Source organism: Toxorhynchites rutilus, chromosome 1, assembly GCF_029784135.1.
Source record: "Toxorhynchites rutilus septentrionalis strain SRP chromosome 1, ASM2978413v1, whole genome shotgun sequence".
Classification (NCBI taxonomy): Eukaryota; Metazoa; Arthropoda; class Insecta; order Diptera; family Culicidae; genus Toxorhynchites; species Toxorhynchites rutilus.
This window is the reverse complement of record NC_073744.1, coordinates 195,307,704-195,329,372: the sequence shown is the minus strand read 5'-3', so window position 1 is coordinate 195,329,372 and position 21,669 is coordinate 195,307,704. Positions and strand designations below refer to the sequence as shown.

The window sequence follows — 21,669 nt, the reverse complement described above, 5'->3', positions numbered from 1 at the left end:
CACCGTCTTTCTCTTTCGATAACCACAGATTTTGCTCCAGTTTTGCCATGTAGTTTGATAAACGAGGACCCCTTTCACACTCCTTGTTGTCGAACACATCATGAAATCCTGTTACTGCTGAGTTATTAATGAAAGAGAATTTAGATGAAGAAAATCGATCAAGGAAGATAGATCCTTTTGACATGTTGATCTAGAAATACCATTTTTTCCTGAGAGTGCAGTGTCAGAACAGAACGTAAACTATAGTCAAAAAACGCTTGCATTTGGTTTGAAGTGTAGCAAACAAGTGTTTTTTGTTTACAACCCGCTCTAAGTTGTCAAATTTTCATATGCTTCGGTGCTTACGTCGCCTATACGCTTGCTGAGGCGTGTTTGCGCCAGTCCGTGGTTTTTTTATATCAATATTTGGGCCCTCTTTTCGAAAGTGAATGGATGACAATATAACCTAATTTAACCTTTTGCGGCTGGCTGGTAAGTCAGGTAAACTAAATAAGTGTCCAATCGACAGAGGAGCATCATGGGTAGCTACAAACTTCAGCGTCTCGATTGGTTGGACCGGTTAGAGCGCGCAAATGATATAATTGTTGTGCTGAAAATATGTCAGGTAAGAAGCATTGGATCGATCATAGAGGAATCGTAACTTTATTATATGAAAATGTTACATTTAAGGACATATGCAACCTAATCGACCGCAGGACAAACCCGCGAGAGGATGATCCTTCGGACGTAACACCGGGTTCACCCGAATGGGGTGCCCGTTTGCATCTGAACAACGAAGTGCTCCTCAGATTGGAATGGGTCATGGGCGACTTGAAGTGTACGTTCGCTCAAAAACGGATAATAGCGAAATCGGTTTATAAAATCTACGCCCACAACTATCGCTACGATCGACGGGTTTTTCCAGCCGGAGGAGTGCTCCCCAGGGGGAATACGACTGTGGACGATACTGTGGCGATCTACGGAATGGTGTTTTCCGGTTTCATAAATCTGCACGAACGAGTGGATCTCTCCGCGGCTATCGTCAGAAATTTCGAGCTATTTCGGGCACCTGGATGCTACTCGAAGTACTTTATCACCTTAGCCGAAAATACGTTGTCGATGCAAAAGTTGGATCAGTGTGATGAATTTCTCACGCTGGAGCGGGATGCGATATGGAGCACGATACTGCTCAATCTGGAGTCTCCCTATCGGGTTGCTAGGGAGTGTATGCTGAGCATTCTGAAGAACTTGATGAAAGACGATGGATTTGTGCGCTCGGTCATCCTGCCAATGATTGGCCAATGGAGCTGGCTCAATAGGAATAAATTTCACTTACTTTACATATTGTTGGGAATATACCAGCTGTCAACTGTAGAGCATGCTGTTGGGGGAAAAATTGGTTTGTATGACATGCTAGAGCTGTCACTCCACTATAAGCATCTTTTCTCCGGTGGTCAACTGATTGTGAGAACTCTGCAGAAACAGAGAGATGAAGGAATATTTGAGCTTGAGGTGAAAATTTTGCAACGCGCCAACATTGACTTGGTCCGAACCATGATCAAACAGTGGTTTTGCAATCTGACTCGGGGTGATTTCAAGCTTTTGTTTAAAATGATGCAGCTCGATAAGCTAAGAATCGGGGAGAACCGAAAATCGATGCCTGAATATCTGAAGGAAAATGACTATGTGAAATTTATTCAATACATGCATTTATTCAGACGGGAATTCCAATCATGCCCGGATTTGAATATTCTCCTAGTGTTGATGTTGCAAATTGCTACCGAAGTCGATCTCGACCATGTGGGAATTGGTTTGATTGTGGAAACACTGGTTCATCACATAGTTACCCCGAATAACCATATACACCCCTCCACAAGCGTTTTTTACATTTACAAACTGAAGGAGTACATTTTGAAACATCTTGGAGTCGCATCTGGCAATGTTTGTAGCGCTTTCGTGGTCCAGTGCACAAAACTGCTCAACTATGTGGCTTCACTCCCTTTGAAGGAATACGAACTCAACGAGGACGCTTACGGCATCGTACCGGAGCTGATGGGTTCGTTAGTGTTTCACCGACACCTGCAGAAGCAATCGGAGGGCAGCAACTATCATGCGATAATCACGAGTCTTAGAATGTTTCAATCGTTTGCTGCACTTTTCCTACAATTCACCTCGAAGTCCCCGTATAGGCTGCAGGAAAACTCCACAGCCGCCAGTCAAATGTCCCATTTGCTACCCGTGGAAGCGGATACCTTTTACGATATGATTTACACCGTTGAGCATCTGCTGCAATCGGATTTCGACGATGTGAAGGCGACTGCATTGAAACTGCTGTACAACAAAAACTTTGCATACCATTACGGGCCGGCTCTACAAGGGAAGCTGTCCCTGATATACTCGTATAGGTAAGATAAAAACTCAACACTAAGGCGTCGTGCACAAATTACGTAACGCTAAAAATGCAATTTTTGGACCCCCTCCCCCCTATGTAACAAAAAGTAACACAAGACAAACCTCCCTCTTGTGTTACGTAATGCTAATCTTTACACAAAGTTAAAGTCGTTCGTTCAAAATAAAAAAAAATTGATTTCTGCCCGGGTTGGAAACAAATGTTCTTACGGAAGTACCTTACATGCAAGTAGTAACATCGGAAGAACGTTCAACAAGTTCATAGAATTTTGAACCAACATAGACAGAAAATTATTGCTGACATCTGTTGGGATTAGCGCTTTCAACCCATCTGGCGTTAAGCTGAGAGGAACATGGACCGATATAAATTAATGTAGATTTACATTACTCCAGAGGTGAATGAACTGAAAAGTTTAAAACCTCTATAATTCATCACGTTCGTTCGTTCATTACTCCTTGGTTCAATGTAGCAGTTCCGGTCGTTACATTTCACTACTTGAAAAAGGCCCTGGGGTGTCCTTACGTGACGAGCCCTTACGTTGGAATCATACTAATTCCGCTTCATCGATTTTCGAGTTTGCGAACTAAATATATTCTGCTTAGAGAGAATATCCGTCGATCGCTGGATTATTTCACACGTCTGCAAACGATTCCCCTACATACATAAAATGTTTCTTTTCCAATTGAGATCACCCATGATCATGAGGAAGTATTGAACCTACTAACTCCCGGAGAACAGGAGCCATTCAACGTTCAACGATTGAAAGCACTGCGTCCTAGAACATTTGTAGTAACGCGTATTGGATCAAGATTCAATTGATTAAAATAATAAATCGAAAATGGTTTCTCATCTGGTCCTTCATCCACATTATTTATGATTACTGGCTTGATTATTCCTTGAAGCTGAATAATCTCAAATTCAGGCAACTCGCTCACCCTTTTAAAATCGAGCTCATGAGAAAATGCGTTCAAAGAACAGTTCCTTCCTGAACGAACTGCAACGTACATTGGACCATTGTATTAACCCTTTGCGGTCGGAATTAATTTCCCTCGAAGAGATCCTCTTATCTTTCCATGCTAATAATATTTTTTGTTTACATCGAGTACCGTTGCCTATTATTCATAAAAACTCCGTATGCATTGGTGAAAAAGTTTACAAGACTTTGAAATTCGTCTAGAAAAAATGTAAACTATTACATCGTTGAATAGAGTATTTAGTATGATTCCTAGCTGTGATGGCTGAGAGCTGTAAGCGTGCGAACGAAGCAGCAAACTCGGTTGCGCGAAGGAATCAACCGTAATGAGTTTGGCTTGCACGTTACAGTTTTCGAAGTAGTGTTGTGTGAATTTATCAAGAATAAACTGCATAGACCGCCTTCACACTAATTCCTTACGGAACGCGTAACGAACGGAAGTGTATCAGAAGTATTCTTTATCAATAAATTGAGCTAACCGCCTTCACACTGATTCCCTACGGAACGCGTAACGAACGGAGATCGATCAATCTATCGAAATTATTCCCTCAACAAGTTGATTCAACTGCCTTCGCACTAATTCCCTACGGAACGCGTGACGAACGAGAGTTTGAGCAATTTGTCGAAGTCTACTAAGTGGGAGGATCAACGAGAACAAGATCTTCACGAACTCCGAGCCCAAATTATACAATTATTGCTTCGAACGTTGGAAGTCTGGATGCTGCTGATCTCTCGTTAGCGGACTCAAGACTGTGATATATTCAAGGAACAACACGGATCTCAATTCTACTTAAGAGAACTTCTGGCTGCGGAAGGTTGCCTAATACAACTTTTGACTGCAGAAGGCAGCCTGAGACTACTTACTTTATTTAATTTTGGTCGGGTTTTTATACAGAATTTTTGCTTACATGATATATCCTAATCCAAGGTCAAACACTGGGAATGAAGAAGAAAGTGAGTAATGCTTCTTCATATAGTCAAAAAGTCTATGTGTCACGATATGAGTGATCCTTTTGATTCTGTTCCAGTCACAACCGGCCATTGGTTTTACGATCGCTCGCGCGCTCGCCTATTTTATGGTTTGTTTTGTTCCTGTGTGCGGCGTGCGTCCTCGCACCGTACTAAAATCTAAACTGTATTCCCAGCTGAATCAAACATACGCTCGCTTGAAGCGATAGAAATCTACGAACCAGCTGATATAGAAGCTATGTATGAAAATAGGGAAATACACGTGATTCTGATCTTGACCTTCGTTTGCCTACCATTCCTTTTGGAATAACAAATTCTTTCGATTTCTTACAAGAGCAGACAATCAACCGCAAAATACTAAACTGCTTCAACATGACCGAGGTGCCCTAGCATCCTGCGATAACAGACGGAATAAGCTTTTGTTCAGCAGCCATAACAAAATCAAGATCTGTGTTTTTGGTCTAAAAAAATTAGGTCATCTTAGCTTTTTCCCAAAAAATCTGTATTGAAATCTGTATTAGGTTTATAAGTTAAATTTTTAAGCATATTAAAGCTTTAGTATCATTGATTGGCATAGACATTATTGATTTAGACGATGTTGATGGTGTCCACATAAAGCCAGGAAATATATACACTAGGGTGCCAATGAATGTATGGGAAAAAAGCGACCCTGAAATTTCAAAAAGTTACCCTATACAAAATTCGATCGATTTTCAAAAAACTCAAACTTTGACCGCTTTGCGCCACTTCCCCTTAAGTCCGATTGAGCTGATATTTTGCATAGGGTGTTTTTTCGAGGTGGAGAACGTTTTTTTAGGGTAACTTTTTGAAATTTGAGATGACCATTTTCATTGGCACCCTAATATACACTGTAGTAAAAATACATTGCTTTATTGAGGTACAATGTAAATTTATTCAGTTACCAGGGTATGCCTGTTCACATTGGGTAACGTAAATATCTTCATTAAGATATATTGGGTTGGGGAAAAAGTTATCCATTATTTTCTCGATAGCTGGTCTCTGGGATCAATATCTTGCGTAATATCGACCATACAATTCCAAGCATTTCACACTAAAAAGAATGTTTTGCTGTTTTTTGTTTGTTATATTCAGTTGTGATTTACAGGGTGTTAACACTGAATGTCAGCAAAGAGAAAATTAGGCACATTTTACACTTTTTTTTATAAATGCGAAATTGCAAGCCAGGCCGCTGAAATTGTGAGTGGTGTTTATGGTGCCGATACAGCAACAGAAAAATATGTACAATTTAATTTATTTTTTAACAGACTTATCTCACTTCTTAACTGGGCGAACCTAGCCAGAATATTCACCTGCCCCCGGGTTTCTGAATGCCAAAGGGGGACTAGGCTCTATAGAATGCACGTATCTGCATTCTCGTGCTGTTTCAGTCCTGACCTATGATTGTCGGATAATCGCGCAGTTGCTAAGGATGACCGACTTTTGGATGCCGGCAAATTCCTTCTCGATGTTCAGCACCTTTAGCGCTTCCAGAAGTGTCTTCGGGATAATTCTAGTTCCAGAAAGAAGGACTGGAACAATTCTTGGGATCTCCATTAGCCCTCACAGTTCCTCGAGCTCCACGGCCAATGGTCGGTACTTGCAAATTTTGCGACCGTGGGTCTCCTCTTGATTTTGGCTCAGTGGAATAGCGACATCGATGATGGTGACGTGTCGGTCGCTGTTGTCATAATATCTGGACGGTTGTGGTGGATCGAGAGGTCGGTCAGAACAGTGCACTCCCAGTACAGCTTGAAACGGTCATTTTCCAGGACAGGTGCAGGCATGTTACGGTAATTGGGCACGTTGTCTTCCAGTAGACCACATTAGAGCGCCGTTGTCGATGAACAATGCGGGCCACGTTGTTGTGGTGCTCGGTGTAGGCTGCGTTGGCCGAAACGGGACAGCCTCCCATAATGTGCTCTATGTTTTCACCTGGTTGATGGTACATCCGGCAAATGTCATCAACGTCTTAATGCCAGACGTACCGCCTGCAGCTTCTTGTCGGCATTATCCTGTCCTGGATGGCTATCATGTCGGCTTCTACTATTGAAGAGAGTTCACCACGCGTTAGCCACAGATTAGATGCGGCCTTGTCAACGTGTGGCCGGTTCAGTTGATGGGGGTGGGCATCATGTACTGCCTTCTGCTTCCAAGCTGCAATCTTCTTCTCCACTGTCTGCAGATTGCAGTTAAGTTGGTACTCCGCTTGCGCCAAGTGCAGAGCGCTGTATTCTCTGTCAGCGGCGCAGACGGTCTAGCGCGTTTTGGTTGGCGCGTTATGTGAAGTACTCGCGCAGTTGTCGTACCTGGGCAACACACAGTGCAGATATGTCGACTATTCCAAGTCCCCCTTTTTTTGCGTGGCAGTGAAACTCTCTACAGTGTCTATTGAGGATGGTGCATTCCGGCCTCTTTGAATGCTTTCCTCATCCTCCTCTCAATATCTTCTAGGTCAGTTTTGCTTCATTTGACTGCACCAAAACTGAATGTCAGCAAGGGAACCGCGAATGTGTTGATCGCGCGTACCTTGTTTCCCGCGTTGAGGAAAGTCCTCAGGACACAGTTCACTCGACTCAAGAACTTGTCTGGCAGCTCCCTCTTGATGTCGGAGTGGCGAATTCCGGCGAGTTGTCGGAATTCAAGATATTTATAGGATTCGCCACGAACCATGTCTCTTATTAACTCTCCGTCATAGACCTCGTAACCTCCGGATTCGGTAAGCTGCCCTTTCAGCAGATGGACACAGCGGCATTTGTCGAGGCCGAACTCCATGCAGACGACCCTGCTAATATCTTCGACAACTCGGATAGCTACTCCTAAACGCTGACGTGAATCAGCGTAGACCTTGAGATCGTCCATGTAGAAGGTATGGGTCAATTATTCGTGGGCGCCGTCGTCATACCTTATTTTATAGCCATGACCGTTTCTATTGAGCGTCCTACTAAGGGGGTTCAGTGCCAGACAAAACCAAAGCGGGCTGAAAGAGTCGCCTTGGAATAGCCCTCTCTTTATCTGCAGCGTTCTAGGCTGCAACACATTTTCTCCATCACTAACGTGCTCCACTGCCTCATCGCATGCTGCAGGAAGCTAACGACGACGGGATAAATTTTATAGATCTTCAATACCCGGACGAGAAACGGGTGAGGTATGGAGTCATAAGCCATCCTATAGTCGATATAGGCCATGCTTAGGTTCCGCTGGTTATATACCGCCTGGAATATCTATGTATATAAAAATGGAGTGATGTCTGTCTGTCTGTCTGATTCTTATAGACTCGGAAACTACTGAACCGATCGACATGAAAATTGGTATGTAGGGGTTTTTGGGGCCGGGGAAGGTTTTCGTGATATTTTGAGACCCCTCTCTAAGGGGGGGCTGCCGTACAAATGAAACACAAATTTCTGCATTACTCGGAAATTAACCAAGCAAACGAAACCAAAGTTGGCATGTGAAAGTTTTAGGGTGCAATAAATGTTTCTATGATGGTTAGACAGTCCTTCCCCCAATCTAAGGGGGGGCTGCCATACAAATGAAACACAAATTTCTGCATTACTCGAGAATTAATCAAGCAAATGAAACCAAATTTGGCATGTGGAGGTTTTAGGATGCAATAAATGTTTCTATGGTGTTAAGATACTCCTTCCCCCTCTCTTAGAGGGGGCTGCCGTACAAATGAAACACAAATTTTTGAATTACCCGAGAATTAATCAAGCAAATTAAACCAAATTAGGCATATGGAAACTTTAGGGTCGCTAAAGGTCACGAGTTCAATTCTCACTCCCGACATTCTTCCAAAAATGGAAGTAAAACGTGACGAACCAGCCAAATGAGTTGAAAATCACTATAATACAGATATAAAAAAAAAAACTTTAGGGTGCAATGAATGTTTCTATGGTGGTTAGATACCCCTCCCCCTCTCTTAGGGGTGGCTGCCATACAAATAAAACACAAATTTCTGCATTACTCGAGAATTAATCAAGTAAATGGGCGGGACGAAGTTTGCCGGGTTAGCTAGTTTATTATATATAGAGTTTTTCGTCAATAAGGACCAAGACCTCTATGATAGAGACATTATGAAGCTACATTTAGAATGGCAACAAATTTTACAACAAAATTTTATCCCTTCTTTTCAATGTGCATTTTCAATTCATTTGAAAAATAAACTTTCAAAGCAAATGAATTTTTTCAAATGAATTGAGTGCACTTTTGGAATTTACATTCTCTGTGCATTAGTAAGAATAATAAAGTTAAACGATGTTATTTATTTATTATGATTTAATGAATAAAATAGGTGAGATGAGAAAAAAAATATTATTAACCTCAAATCATTATTGCAACGTTATTTTAAAAAATATGTAAATTCTGTATGAAACACAAATAATTTGTAATCTTATAATCTACAGATCTCCAGTAATCTACAGATTCTTGGTTGGAAAAAGTCTAAAAAATCTGTAGAAGTACAGATTATTATGTAGATATGGTAAACCTGTTCTAGATGCATCTATCGGTGCTTACTTACTGGCTGCTCTTAAGCCCATTGAAACACGTGCTTTATCATCTTGGCTCAAGAAACATACCTCATTCGGTCCCAGAATCGAAGCTAAGCTGCTCAAGCATATAGGGGTCCGTGAATTTATTTAGGAACAAAAATGGAATTTTGTTACGTAACGATCACGGCTACCTCCTCCCCTCCCTACTCGCGTTACGTAATTTTTGCACGACGCCTAATGGGTCACAATTGACTAATTTTCTTGTTTTCTTCAAAGAACTCCTTCAGCCGTGCTAGAAGCCATGACAAGTTTCTACGAGGAATCGCACAACGCTCTGCAAACCTCCCTCAAAGACCATGAACGCGATCTTTTTGCTGCGATCAAAAGTGATTCCCAGTTGCACAGCCAAATCGATTCAATCACCGAGGCATTCTTCGGTTACGAGGAAGCAAAAAAATTTCGCATCCTCGAAAGCATCAAACTCTTCCCTGGAATGGTCCTGCTTGTAAACCGCGTTGTGGAGTTCGTGCTACGGTCATTCAACTGTGCCAAAACCGAACAACAGCAGCGCGAGAATATTGGTTCCAGCTTCGAAATTATGGACCACAGCTTGCAGATAGCCCTGGACCGTTCTTCCCAACGATCGAACAATCTTGCCCTGGATAAGAAAGCTATACTCAAGGCTCTCTGGAAGACGTTACACTCTTCGGCATACTTTCTGGAAAATTACGCCTCGTGGGTACTGGATAACTACAAGAACCGACTGGACACACGCTACCAGCTGTCGATCTGCTTGAGAGCGCTCGTGATGATAATGCTGAACTGTTGCCACCGAGGAGCGATAGAATCGACGGGCGTTTCGTTCGGAAAAATGATCCGGAAAATTGCCCTTCTCAAGCAATGTTTGGTCGTTCGGAATGATCATCGAAATCGTCAGGCTAGGATAATAGTTGACTTGGCGGAATCTTTCTTCCGGGCTTTGGTTCGGTTTAATTTACAAGAGACTGACTTCCGGAGGTGCCGCGGTTATCTTTGGTTGATACATAATTTTATTAAAAACGATCTTCACACCAACAACGAACGATCGTATTTGCGCATTTACATAGAAATACTCAACCTCCCATTGAATAGGCCATTGATATTGGAAGACAAACGATCGTTGGATAGCATTTCTGTGATACAATTGCACCAGTTGAATTTGATGGTACGGGAGGCAACCCTCAACGAGACGATCCTTGAGTTCATTGATGATTTGATGATTATCGCATTGGAGAGGTTCAAATCTGCCGAATGGCCCACAAGGAATGCAGCGCTGCAGTTGTACTCATCGATAGTGACTAAATTGGTTGGCCAGAAGCAGCAGTGCTCGGATCCACAGTGCGATTGGCCACCGGTTTATGTGTCACTCAATGAGTTGATCTTTAAGCTGGTTAAATCTAACAATTACATTCTGGATGAGCTGCGCTCTGTTAAAGGTGTGTCAACACCATTTCTAATCTTGGTGTTGGAATTTCTCTCCAAGGTCGAATACAGACTGTATAACATTCCGGATCAGGAATCTATTGTTGACAGTTATCGAAGCTTGATGTGGCGTTTTTTGAGTCATGAAAATGATCAGGTTAGAACACTGGCTGCAACTTGTTTCACTCAGCTGCACGATTTTCGCGAAGAAATTCCTTCGTTGATGGAAAATTTGATTATCGTCTTTTTCACCGCCCGTTCGAATGAGAACTTTCGCCATGGGCTGTTGCGAGTGATCCATTTCATGATTCGAAAGTATGTGACCAATGCCCGTCTGATGGGAGATGGGTTCGAGAAAGGTGAATATTTTGCGACAATCAGAGCGCTGATAGCGCGGTACGTCGTGCTCGATCAATCGAAGACGGCCAGCTATCGCTTGCGGTGCCATTTACTGGATCTGTTTTCATATCTTGGATTCGATAGAATGAATGCGGTTGTGATTGGACAAATTTTTAACAAACTAGCTCCCAACAACTTTGGGCTAAATGTATTCCTGATGCGCACCAATGCACTGTACAATGGTTTCAATAAGGATGGGTATCGACAGATGGAAAATTATGAGGTTGAGATGAGGGAGACTGAGACTGAGACAGAGATCGAGGACGAATGATTTCGATGATTTCGATTTCTTTTTACCATAATTTTATTTAATTGTATTTTGGTTACAAACTAATTCTTACATTCTAAGTGCTCAACAATTTACTTCTCAACTTTGTTACTACTGCCCTCAGCCTTATAATTTAACTTTAATTGACACATCGTCACTCAATAATGGTACTCCCTCTTCACGCTCAATAAATATCACTTCACCTTCCTAGAGTCTCGTTTCATTTCACGTTCATTTCTCTCATTCTTCACACTGAAGCGAAATTATGAAATCGTCAAACGAAAATGGAAGGTTCTCATGAAACTGAAACTGTTTTATTTCGAATAGAAATTTCGTTGTAGAACCGGATTCACTAAAACTGATGAAAATGACGATGTGAAAGAATGTGCAGTATGCCAGCAGGCGTAATTAATTGTCGGCGTTGGTTGTTAAGGCGCAATTCCATATATTCGACTTGATAAATGCTGCAAGTCAATCGACATGATATATACGCGATCTTTCATTTTGTTTTCCACGGTTTGTACGGTAATGTTTGCATTGAAAAAAACAGATTTTTTTTCGGTCGGTGATAAAAAAAACTAAGACAGATAATTGAATTTGATAAATTTCCCATGGAAGGTAATTATATTCGCTTACTCGCGAAAAAAAATTCTACGCCCTTGCGAGTAGAGATGTTGGTTAATCGTTCGATTAATTTAAATAATCGAATATCTGCAATTTTAAGTAATTTAGTATCGAATAATGAAAAATCAAAATATGAATACATCGAATAATTATTAGATTAATCGCGAATAATGATAAAGCGAGCCTTTTTTTCAAAAAATGTAGTGCAAAATTTATTTAACCGTCATGGTGTTTTGTCGAAATTCATCGAATACGCTCAACCATTTACGGTTGAAGCATAACAATAATTCCCTGGTGGTGGAGGAGACTAGGAAGAAGAATTCAGCGTCTGGAGGAGTAAAAGGCGGGATTGAAGGAGGTGGTCTAAACTCCTATACTAAAGTGGTAGTATTAAAATTCAGAGTGCCGAGGAAAATATACCATACTAGGGGTCAATGATTTTATAAATATACTTTCTTTGAACCATGCAGAAATTTTCAAACAAATCTGCTATTTCAAAAACATTTGAAGAACAGGTGATTTTGAACAGAGAAAAATGTATGTTGGTGCAATAACAATATTGTGCATCATTTCCATGATGTGCTCTTTTTCAATCGTCCGCAAAAAATAATGAAATGGCAAATTTATCAATATTTTGAAATACCATTTCATTCAAAAAAATTATTCACCATTTTTATTTTAAAATTATATTTATATAAATTATGACTTCATAATCTTTTTTATTATTTTATTATTTTTATTATAATCGAATATTTGAAAATGGCCCCACGATTAATCGATAATCGAAAGAACGAAAAATTTAGACATCTCTACTTGCAGGCGGCCTTCCGGCAGTTAACCCGAACATTCGCCATGGCGACCTTCTTGGGGAACTTGGTGTGTGAATTAAACTTCACTTCGGAGCTTACTTCCTTTGTGGAGAAAGTAAAATACGAAGTGCCCTGCCAGTCGTTGCCATCCAGGGTGAGATAGAACTCGTCGTCCATCACCACCGCCACGTCGCGATTTGCCGAAAAATCGACTTGACCATCTTATTCAGCCGCTGCCGCTGCCGCTGCGTCATTAACTGGAGCTCCGAGACATGTGGACGGGATTTTCGCTTCCTCACATGTATGTCCACGTTCGCCAGGTTCTTTTTCACTGTTGGTCGATTGCACCGACCTCCCGGCCAAGCGCACGCAGCGATGTAGTCACCTTTCCCTCGATCTTCCTCTTCAGGAAGATTCAGACCTTCATGTCACTAAGGGTCGTCGGCCGTCCGGAACCGGGCGGAACAAATTTCAATGAATATTTTGAAACTTTAGGGCAATACCTAAAGCGTTACATAGGAATTTTGGAAAATTCGGAAAATTGCCAAAATGATGACCGATTTTTTTTTTTTATCCCATTTATTTATTTAAGGCTCATTAGCATTTTAGCTGTAACAGAGCCGAATTTTAATCGTGTACATGTCACATGGTTATCATATCTATAATTAGCACATTACACAGTTGCCATTCGCCAGTATTCCTTCTATACCATTACATATGGTACATTCACACAATAGCCATTTAGGCGTAAGAGTTTTCTATCTGTTCTTCCATTATCCAGTTAGACCGGACAGCGGAGACAGTTGATTGATCATTGTTGAGTTATTTATAGAACAGTAGCCCGATGTGTCTGCAGGGCAGAGCAGTTGTATGGATGAATCGATCTTATTTCGACCGTGGATCGAATTGATGACCGTTTTTGTTAAAAATGAGTTATTTTTCATGAAAAATCGTTGGATAGAAGCTCATAAAAAATCGAAAAATTGAGAAATCAAAAAACGGTTATGTAACGCTTTAGATAATTCATTTTATTTGCCAATAAAAAATTTCAACCAAATCGGTCGAGTAGATCCTGAGATATCGATACCACCAGCTGAAAAAAAACATAGTTCCGAGAAAAGCGCATTTAAAAATTCGTACAGCAAAACTATATCCCTCGAGTTGACCTCACACTTTTGGCTGTAACTTTCCAACGAAATCAAACATCGAAGAATCCTTCTAGGACAACATTCCTGAGGGCATAAGCTTCCCAGAAATGCGAAAAGAATTGATTTTTCCGATCTTCCAGACCGGGGTCCCGCCTTAAGCACATTAGCTAATGACCAAAAAGGTTTGGAGTGGAGATGAATTTGTCGAAATTTATGTTGGAAATCTTCATTCCTAAGATCCAATATTCTTGCCTGGATTACTCTAATGAGACTGTTTGACAAACATTTTCATACCGGTCAGCCATTCATGGTGATGCTATCAATATGGACAGAGATACTCACCGGATTTCGTTGAAGTGGGACTGCTTTTTAGGGGCGGAGACAATTGTTGGTTGGTGGAATTCCAGCGGCTGGTCTATCTCCAACGGGGAGTCCAGAGAATGATCAATATTGATGTTGCTATTGACGAACCGCTGGAGCTCAGCCCAGTTGACTCAATGATAATTTCGTCCAGACTGACTGATGAGCGTCTCGGTAGAAGCACCAAGATCCAAGATCCCCCGAAAGACAACGAAGATGACAGAGACCTCCGGGATAGCCATATTCGATAAGAATATATCCAGGATGGAATGGAATCCTGATCTGGAGTGGTCTAGAGAGTTGGGTTCTCCGATGCCAGAATGTTATAATGGTCGGCCTTGAAGCCCTCCGCCAGGATGATGCCATTTTGATTGCGCCTTCGGTTGCCCCACAACTCATGCCGAGTATTCAAGTTCCCACGATGATGAATTTCTTCCGTCTACGAATCACCTTCGCCAAGTTGCCACGCAATAGAGAGGTAGAAATTCAAATTCCTTTTTTTTGTGCGAGCAAGCGATCCAGTTGACGATTTTCAACAACTCAGAGGCTATGCAGAGATGATCATGCTTGGTTCACAGCGGCCATACGGTTGTTTAATAAAGACGGCTGAAGCACTGGAACCTGATGCCGTTTGTCAGGAAAGACGGGAAATTCGCTTCGTTGAATTGTGGAATTTGTTTGGCAAACTTAGGTTTTTGGAGATCGTAGCTGGCACACTTCGAATCAGACGAATGATTTCTCAATAATTTAATCTATTTTAGTAAGCGAACACCGAGACAGCGCAAAGACGCCACTTCATTTGACAATTTTTTTGGCTTTTTATATTTTTTTACTAATAGTTCTCCGTTATTGTACACATTATTGGTTTTAGTTTTTTTTTTTCTCTTTTTATCATTCGCGTTTCCTGTTTCTCAATATAGTAAAAGATTAGTGTTATTGTCGTTCTTTTTCGTTGATCATCTGCTCAATAGTAACCGGCGGCTTACGCTTTCCCCTCGTAAAGTATTTCGTGTGCACAAGTTAATATAAAAAAGTTATTACCAGAACTTCCCTAGAGCAACGTATCGTCACAGGGTCTGCGTTCTGTATAATGTGTTATAGTAGTAGTGAATAGAGTTAAGACAAATATATATCAGTCTTTATCGTATTGTTTTCGCGGTTTTTGCTTCTTTTCCGCCATTCATAGCGAACCATACATAAATAGTTCAATTCAACAGTTAACATTTAGTGTCATACGTTAGTGTACGTTTGTGAGTGGGTGTAAGTATGCCAGTGTATGTGTGAGGATTGCCATAAATGTTTGCGTGATGTTGTGTGTATGTATCAGTTCAATGTGATAGGCGATAACTTTTGCTCGTTACATAAAATTCGTAATATTCGATGAGATTAAAATCCTACTTCAAAATTAAACTATCCTTGCATTTTTCTTACTTTAACTTTAACCTTTTTACAGCAAAAAACTAAATAATTTTTTGGGCGGAAGCATTTTCTTCGACATTGGTAAAAAAAAGTACAATACACAGTAGTGATCATTTCCGTAAGGGTTTGATTCTTCAAAGGCAGCGTTACATATACTTGAGATTTGTTGTATAATAAGGCATTAAGCGGGTCACTTTTCGCGTACAAGTGTATGTATATGTCATAAGGATAACTGCTTGTAAATTTCATAGTGTACAGTTTTGTCATTTCACGTAAAATGTCTTACATTTAAAATTAGTGAGTGCAATAGCAATAATATGAGTAGCAACTTGTTCGTTAAATATATAATAACTATGATCGTACATTTATATAAGAATGGAATGTTTATTTCTCAAAGAGTCCTCCCTTCGTGTATCGCACATTTTTAGTGCTTTCATCATCATTTCCGCACATCTCGTGTAGTAGCTTTGCTTTTAAGTTGATAGGAACCAAATAATGTTTTTCGTGTGTTTTTGTGTGAGTATTATGTGTAGTTTTTATTCCGGTAGGTGTACAACATTTTTAAAATTTCGATGACAGGGTCATCAATTATACATCTCTTCCCAATTAAACGAAAATAAGGCGTGCCCTCGAACTCGCAGAACTCTTTAGAATCGACAGGGCGGTAAGATTGTTGTGATAAATGAGTGTCCAAGTGTCATAGTGATTCTCACAGGGTTCAATATGGGTGTCGTAGTGACAACATCACAGGGATCAATACGGTTCTTGCATTGTTCAATGTGAGTTTCAATATGCACAGCCTAGCTGCAAGGAATCGGATCGCAGGTTGTGGATAGCGATAGCGAAACGGCCTCCAGATGTGGAGGGTAGGTGCGAATACAATAAATAAGTACCCCCGAACAAGCAGCAGGAGTTCGTTAGGGCCGGGAGATGCGTAGTGGGCTCTACACAATCTCCCCTAACGACTCCTAAAAGGCGAGTTGACGCCGTCATAAGCGTCTCAGCCCAAAAAAAATCGGTGCGTCTGATCTCCAGGAGGAGCGGCCAAAACAGCGTCTGTTTCGGAGCGAGCGGCTGAAAATTGAATGATGTATCCCGCCAGCTACACCTAAGATGGCAGCCCCATCAGCAGGATGTAGGTATCGCGACCCTGGTAAGGTAGCATACCGAAATCCATTCTAACTACGAACAACGAATGGAGAAATACGGAACGGATTAATCGGCAAAGACCTAGGCCGTTGAACACGGAACACGACGAAGGTAAATGATTGGAAATTAGGTACTTGGATCGTCAGATCTCTCAATGAACCGGCGCGAGCGGGTTTGCTTGCTCGAGAATTACAGCGGCAGGGAGTCGAAATGGCAGCGATTCAGGAGGTTCGGTGGCCAAATTCCGGAGAAAGGGAATTCCGTGCAGTAGATCCTATTGCACACACTTCTTTCAAGTACCAGATCTTCTACAGTGCCGGTAAAGCAGCGGAACGGGGCGTCGGTTTCGTGGTGGAAGATGATGACCGATGATGACCGTAGATGACCAAACGATGATGATTTCTACGAAACACTAGAACGAACCTATGGCGAGTGCCCAAAACACAACGTAATAGTCGTCATTGGAGATGCAAACGCCCAGGTTGGAAGGGAGGAATTCTTCCGTCCGGACATTGGAAGGCACAGCCTTCACTCGTCAACCAATGAAAACGGCCTGATGCTGATAAACTTTGCCGCGGCCAGAGGAATGGCTATATGTAGCTCCCATTTTCCACGTTTGAATATTCGGAAACATACCTGGAGGCACCCAAATGGAGAAGCCTGCTTCCAGATCGAACATGTACTGATTAGCGGTCGGCACTTCTCGGATGTTACTGATGTAAGGTCTTTCCGCGGATCCAACATTGACTCTGACCATCCTCTCGTCATTTGTAGGCCCACGGTTGTCGAACGTGTTGAAATCCCGCACAGAGAGGACGATGCGGTTCAACATACAGCGGTTGAAAGCTGATGGCGTGGCAGAAGAATACGCCAGAGAGCTGGATCAACGGATCGCAGAACAACAGGAGGAACAAGATGAAATGGGCTGTGGAGTACCATTCACGGTGCCATTGAAACGACTGCGAGAGACGTGACGGCTGCGCGTCAGTATAGAGGGAGATACAGGGAGGCAAGTGCTGCCGAAAATAGAGTCCACAGTCGGAAGAAACGCGAGTACGAGGAGCAGGTGCTCAACAGTGGAGAAGACAACTTTGCTGGAAACGACGTGCAGAACTTCTATAGAACAGTCAACAGAGTCAGAATCAGGAATTTCTCTGCGCCGGTGATGTCGAATGACAAGGACGGCAACCTGCTCACTGAGAAACCGATGATTGCAGCCAGATGGAAGGAGCACTTTCAGGCCCTATTGAACGGTGAGCAGCAAGATGAGCAAAACAGGAACAGGATGAGGATTATGAATGACGAACAAGCTGTGGAGCCACCAACATAGGAGGAGGTTAAAAAGGCGATTAGTGAGCTGAAAAACGGCAAGGCCGCTAGGAAGGAACATCTAAAAGCGGGACGCGAGCGGCTGGACGATGCGATACACCAGATCAAATTGAGGATCTGGGCGGATGAACAAATGCCGAAAGACTGATTGGAAGGCCTCATATGCCCAATCTACAAGAAGAGTCATCGACTCGATTGCAGCAACTATCGAGGCATTACGTTGCTCAACTCCGAATACAAACTGCTCTCCCGTATCCTGTTCTTTAGATTGAGACCGCTAATGAAATCCTTCGTCGGCGAATACCAGGCTCGTTTTCGACAGGGGCGTTCCACGACGGATCAAATGTTCACCCTGCGACAGATCCTCGACAAGTTCCGGGAGTATTACTTGCAGACTCACCATCTGTTTGTAGATTTTAAGGCGGCATACGATTCAGTGAACAGAAACGAGCTGTGGCAGATTATGCTGGAACACGGTTTTCCGACGAAACTAATTAAGCTGAGTCGTATGACACTGGAAGGAACGAAGTCATGCGTGCGGATAGCTGGCGGAACATCAGCCGCGTTCATAACGTTAGATGGACTGAAGCAGGGGGATGCGCTCTCCAACTTACTGTTCAACACAGCACTTGAAGGAGCAGTACGAAAAGCAATCGTGCCAAGAAACGGTACGATTATTACCAAATGGCACATGCTCCTTGGTTTTGCGGACGACATTGATATCGTCGGTGTCGATCGTAGGTCCGTGGAGGAGGCCTTCAGGCCTTTTAAGAGGGAAGCGACGAGGTTGGGACTAATCACCAACTCTGCCAAAACAATTGTACATGGTAGCTGGCAGGGAGCGTGGAGGTTCCGGTGGTGTTGGTACTGAAGTGGAAATTGATGGGGAACGATTTGAAGTGGTTGATGAATTCGTTTATCTTGGTACGCTTGTGACAACGATATGAGCCGTGAAGTGAAACGACGAGCTGCAGCTGCGAACAGGACCTTCTACGGACTACGTAACCAGCGAAGGTCCCGTGGTTTTCAAACTCACACAAAACTAGCGCTGTATAGGACGCTGATCCTCCCGGTGGCCCTTTACGGAAATGAAGCATGGACGTTGAAGGAAGCTGACCGACGAGTGCTCGGAGTTTTTGAGCGTAAAGTTCTGCGATCGATACTTGGCGGTAAATTGGGGGATGGAGTGCGGCGCAGGCGCATGAATCACGAGTTGTGCCAGGTATACAAACATGCTGATATATTGAAGGTAATACAGCGTGGCAGGCTGCAATGGGCTGGACATGTAGCCAGAATGCCTAACGAGTGAGCCGCCAAAACTATCTTCAGCAGAGAACCAGGAAGAGGTCGTCGACTTCGTGGTAGGCCTCGCACTCGGTGGATGTGCGCGGTGGAAGAGGATGCCCAAGACAGACGAAGCTGGACATCTCTAATTCGTTAGGCCCTGGACCGGTGAACGGTCCGTCGACCAACAAAGTAAGTAAGTATGTATATAAGATATCGGCTAAACTGATGCTAATGCTGCGCGTATCGGAAGTTCCCGTGAAAACTGAATTAGCTGGGCTCTGTCATGTTTGTCACAATGGAACAAAGGACAACAGATAAGCTGCCTTTGTTGTGGTTTAGACTGATAAAATAAGCACGAGACTTGACCCTAAAAACAATTTAAGATACATACGACTGGAGGATACAGGATTGTCCATGGATTATAATACTGATTCGATATCCCTATCCTTCCTGCACTTTCCGGATGAGAGAGGATGATAATAATAACGGCGATGCGTGATACGTGATACCTCATCGATCGGATTGAGCGTTTTACCTATCATTTCATATCATAGAGTAGCCCCCTTTTGTATTCCACAAGATGGGAACAAAAAAGTAGACGCAACTTATAAAATCTAAAAGTACTAAAACGTACTCTTTGGCTCGATAGTTTTGAATACTGTCTAATTGTTATATAATTAGTTTATCTCGGCTTCATTCGTGCTAGTGGAAATGGATGTAAATGTTTAAAAATCTGTTTGCGATCATTCGGTTTGACTTGTTGTTTGTTTGGAAATCAATAAACAAAATAGACTGCAACTGCTTCAGTTTGGTATCAATTTGTTTGTTCTATTTATACTTGTTTAGGTTCAATTGGTGTGGAAGGCGGTGCTTTTTTTTCTCTGTTTGTAATAATCAACGGTGACTTAACTACACTTCATAGTTTATAATGCGCGCACGATTCCCTACGACTTAAATACGATGGATTTCTAAAGCAATTATTTTACATGTGAAAAAACATGGGAAAAATATTAGTGAATAATAATAAATTAAGAATAATTTCTCTCTTGTGTTGTGTCTACGTATATATCTCCTCCAAGCGAGTGGTCTCGCAATCCAACCTGCCTAAACCAACGCTTTAATCAAGCGGAGTGAGACCAACTTTTGATTCCACGCCCATGCAATTCCAACATGCAACAATATCCGTCATAATACGCTCACTCCACTGATTCGAACGCTAGTTCCAGACTGGATTGAACCTTGTGTCTCTTTACTGTCCGAAGTGCTTACCTACTATGGTACTTTCGCGAACAATATAAATACATGCAAAAAATTGATGTCACGATTCGTCCGTATATCGGTGTTATGTTGTTTTTTTTTGTTTCTAATCCTACCCTAGCCAACATGAACAAAACAACTAAACAATACGACCTGGCTCGGTGTACCTTCCATATATCCGGCGTTTTTTGCAAAAGCGGCTCGGTCAAACTCTCAGAACATACTGAACTGCAAGAAAAAAGCTAACTCACCACTTTCTTGCTCCTTCTGAAAAGTCTGCTTCCTCCCGCTGAGGACGACGACTGGAAACAATGAACCAAATATAGCAACAATAGCACCACTATCAGTGCCAAAAACGCCCCGTAGCAGATGCTGGCCGTCTCGATGTGTATCTTGGACTTACGCATACTTAGGTAAGTCCCATCAAGGTACTTTGACTCGCACCGCTCACCCATGAATCCGTCGGCGCACTCGCATGTTGGCATTGTCGAATTGGCAATCGTAAAGTTGTAACACTTGCCACCATTGAGACAGTAGTTTTCCTCAAACAGCTGCGAGCATTTGCCCATCCGCATCAATTGGTCTTTGCTGGGAGCTCCCGCTAGATTGTCGCCTCCGATTCCGGTTCTGCCGACAGCAGCTGTGCCACTCCCACCCGAGCCAGGCCCCGGACCACTGCGTGGATCCGTCACCGTCGAGGTGGTCTCAGACTGGGCCTCGCTGATCGTCGATGTCGTCTTGGTGGTTATCAGGGTGAATGTGGTCGAGTCGCCATTGCCACTGGTGGTCGTTATCTTTGCCGACGAGGTCGTTATCATACCGCGAAAGTGCGAAACCGGCCGGGGTCGAGATTTTGGCATGGATCTGCTCGAACAGCAGTCTGAAAGTGGACAAGTTGAAAAACCAAATTCAATAAATTATTTCACTTTTATTGACACGTTATCTATTTTCTCCGCTGAGACTCCCCAGCAAGTTCAATGAAATCATGCAAGAACATTTTTTACTTCTACTTATGTTTTTTAGCATATTTTTTTAAGGACAGTAATAAAGATGATTCCTCTTAGGGGCTCTCCACATACATCCAGGACAGAAAAAGCACGATTTTAGACTCTCTCTACCTCTCGGTGGACAAGCGTAGATATTGACTATACCCCTCTCCTGTTATCCATGTGGAAATTCTACCATATATTTTAATTTAAAAAAACAAAGAAATAATTGTATTGCGCATATATTAAATTTTAAATGAGTCTTATCTTACATTTTACTACTGGCAAATATCAGATTATTCTAAAATACTAAACCCGTATTTTTTTATTT

At 42.3% G+C, this 21,669-nt stretch overlaps 2 protein-coding genes across 2 annotated transcripts in view; one reads left to right on the top strand and one right to left on the bottom strand.

The window, feature by feature from the left end:
* The first annotated feature begins 334 nt into the window (after nt 1-334).
* On the top strand, nt 335-15,864 carry LOC129773049 (uncharacterized). The gene is made up of 3 exons (XM_055776604.1): nt 335-604; nt 670-2,384; nt 9,119-15,864. The coding sequence occupies exons 1-3, from the start codon at nt 518-520 to the stop codon at nt 10,971-10,973; spliced, it is 3,657 nt and encodes a 1,218-aa protein (XP_055632579.1). The 5' UTR covers nt 335-517; the 3' UTR covers nt 10,974-15,864.
* The window catches only part of LOC129773215 (uncharacterized), a 47,135-nt gene continuing 40,147 nt past the window's right edge, over nt 14,682-21,669 (bottom strand). The window contains exon 3 of the mRNA XM_055776804.1: nt 14,682-21,232. Coding sequence (XP_055632779.1) covers nt 20,595-21,232 — 638 coding nt within the window. The 3' untranslated portion in view covers nt 14,682-20,594. The remainder of the gene's footprint in view (nt 21,233-21,669) is intronic.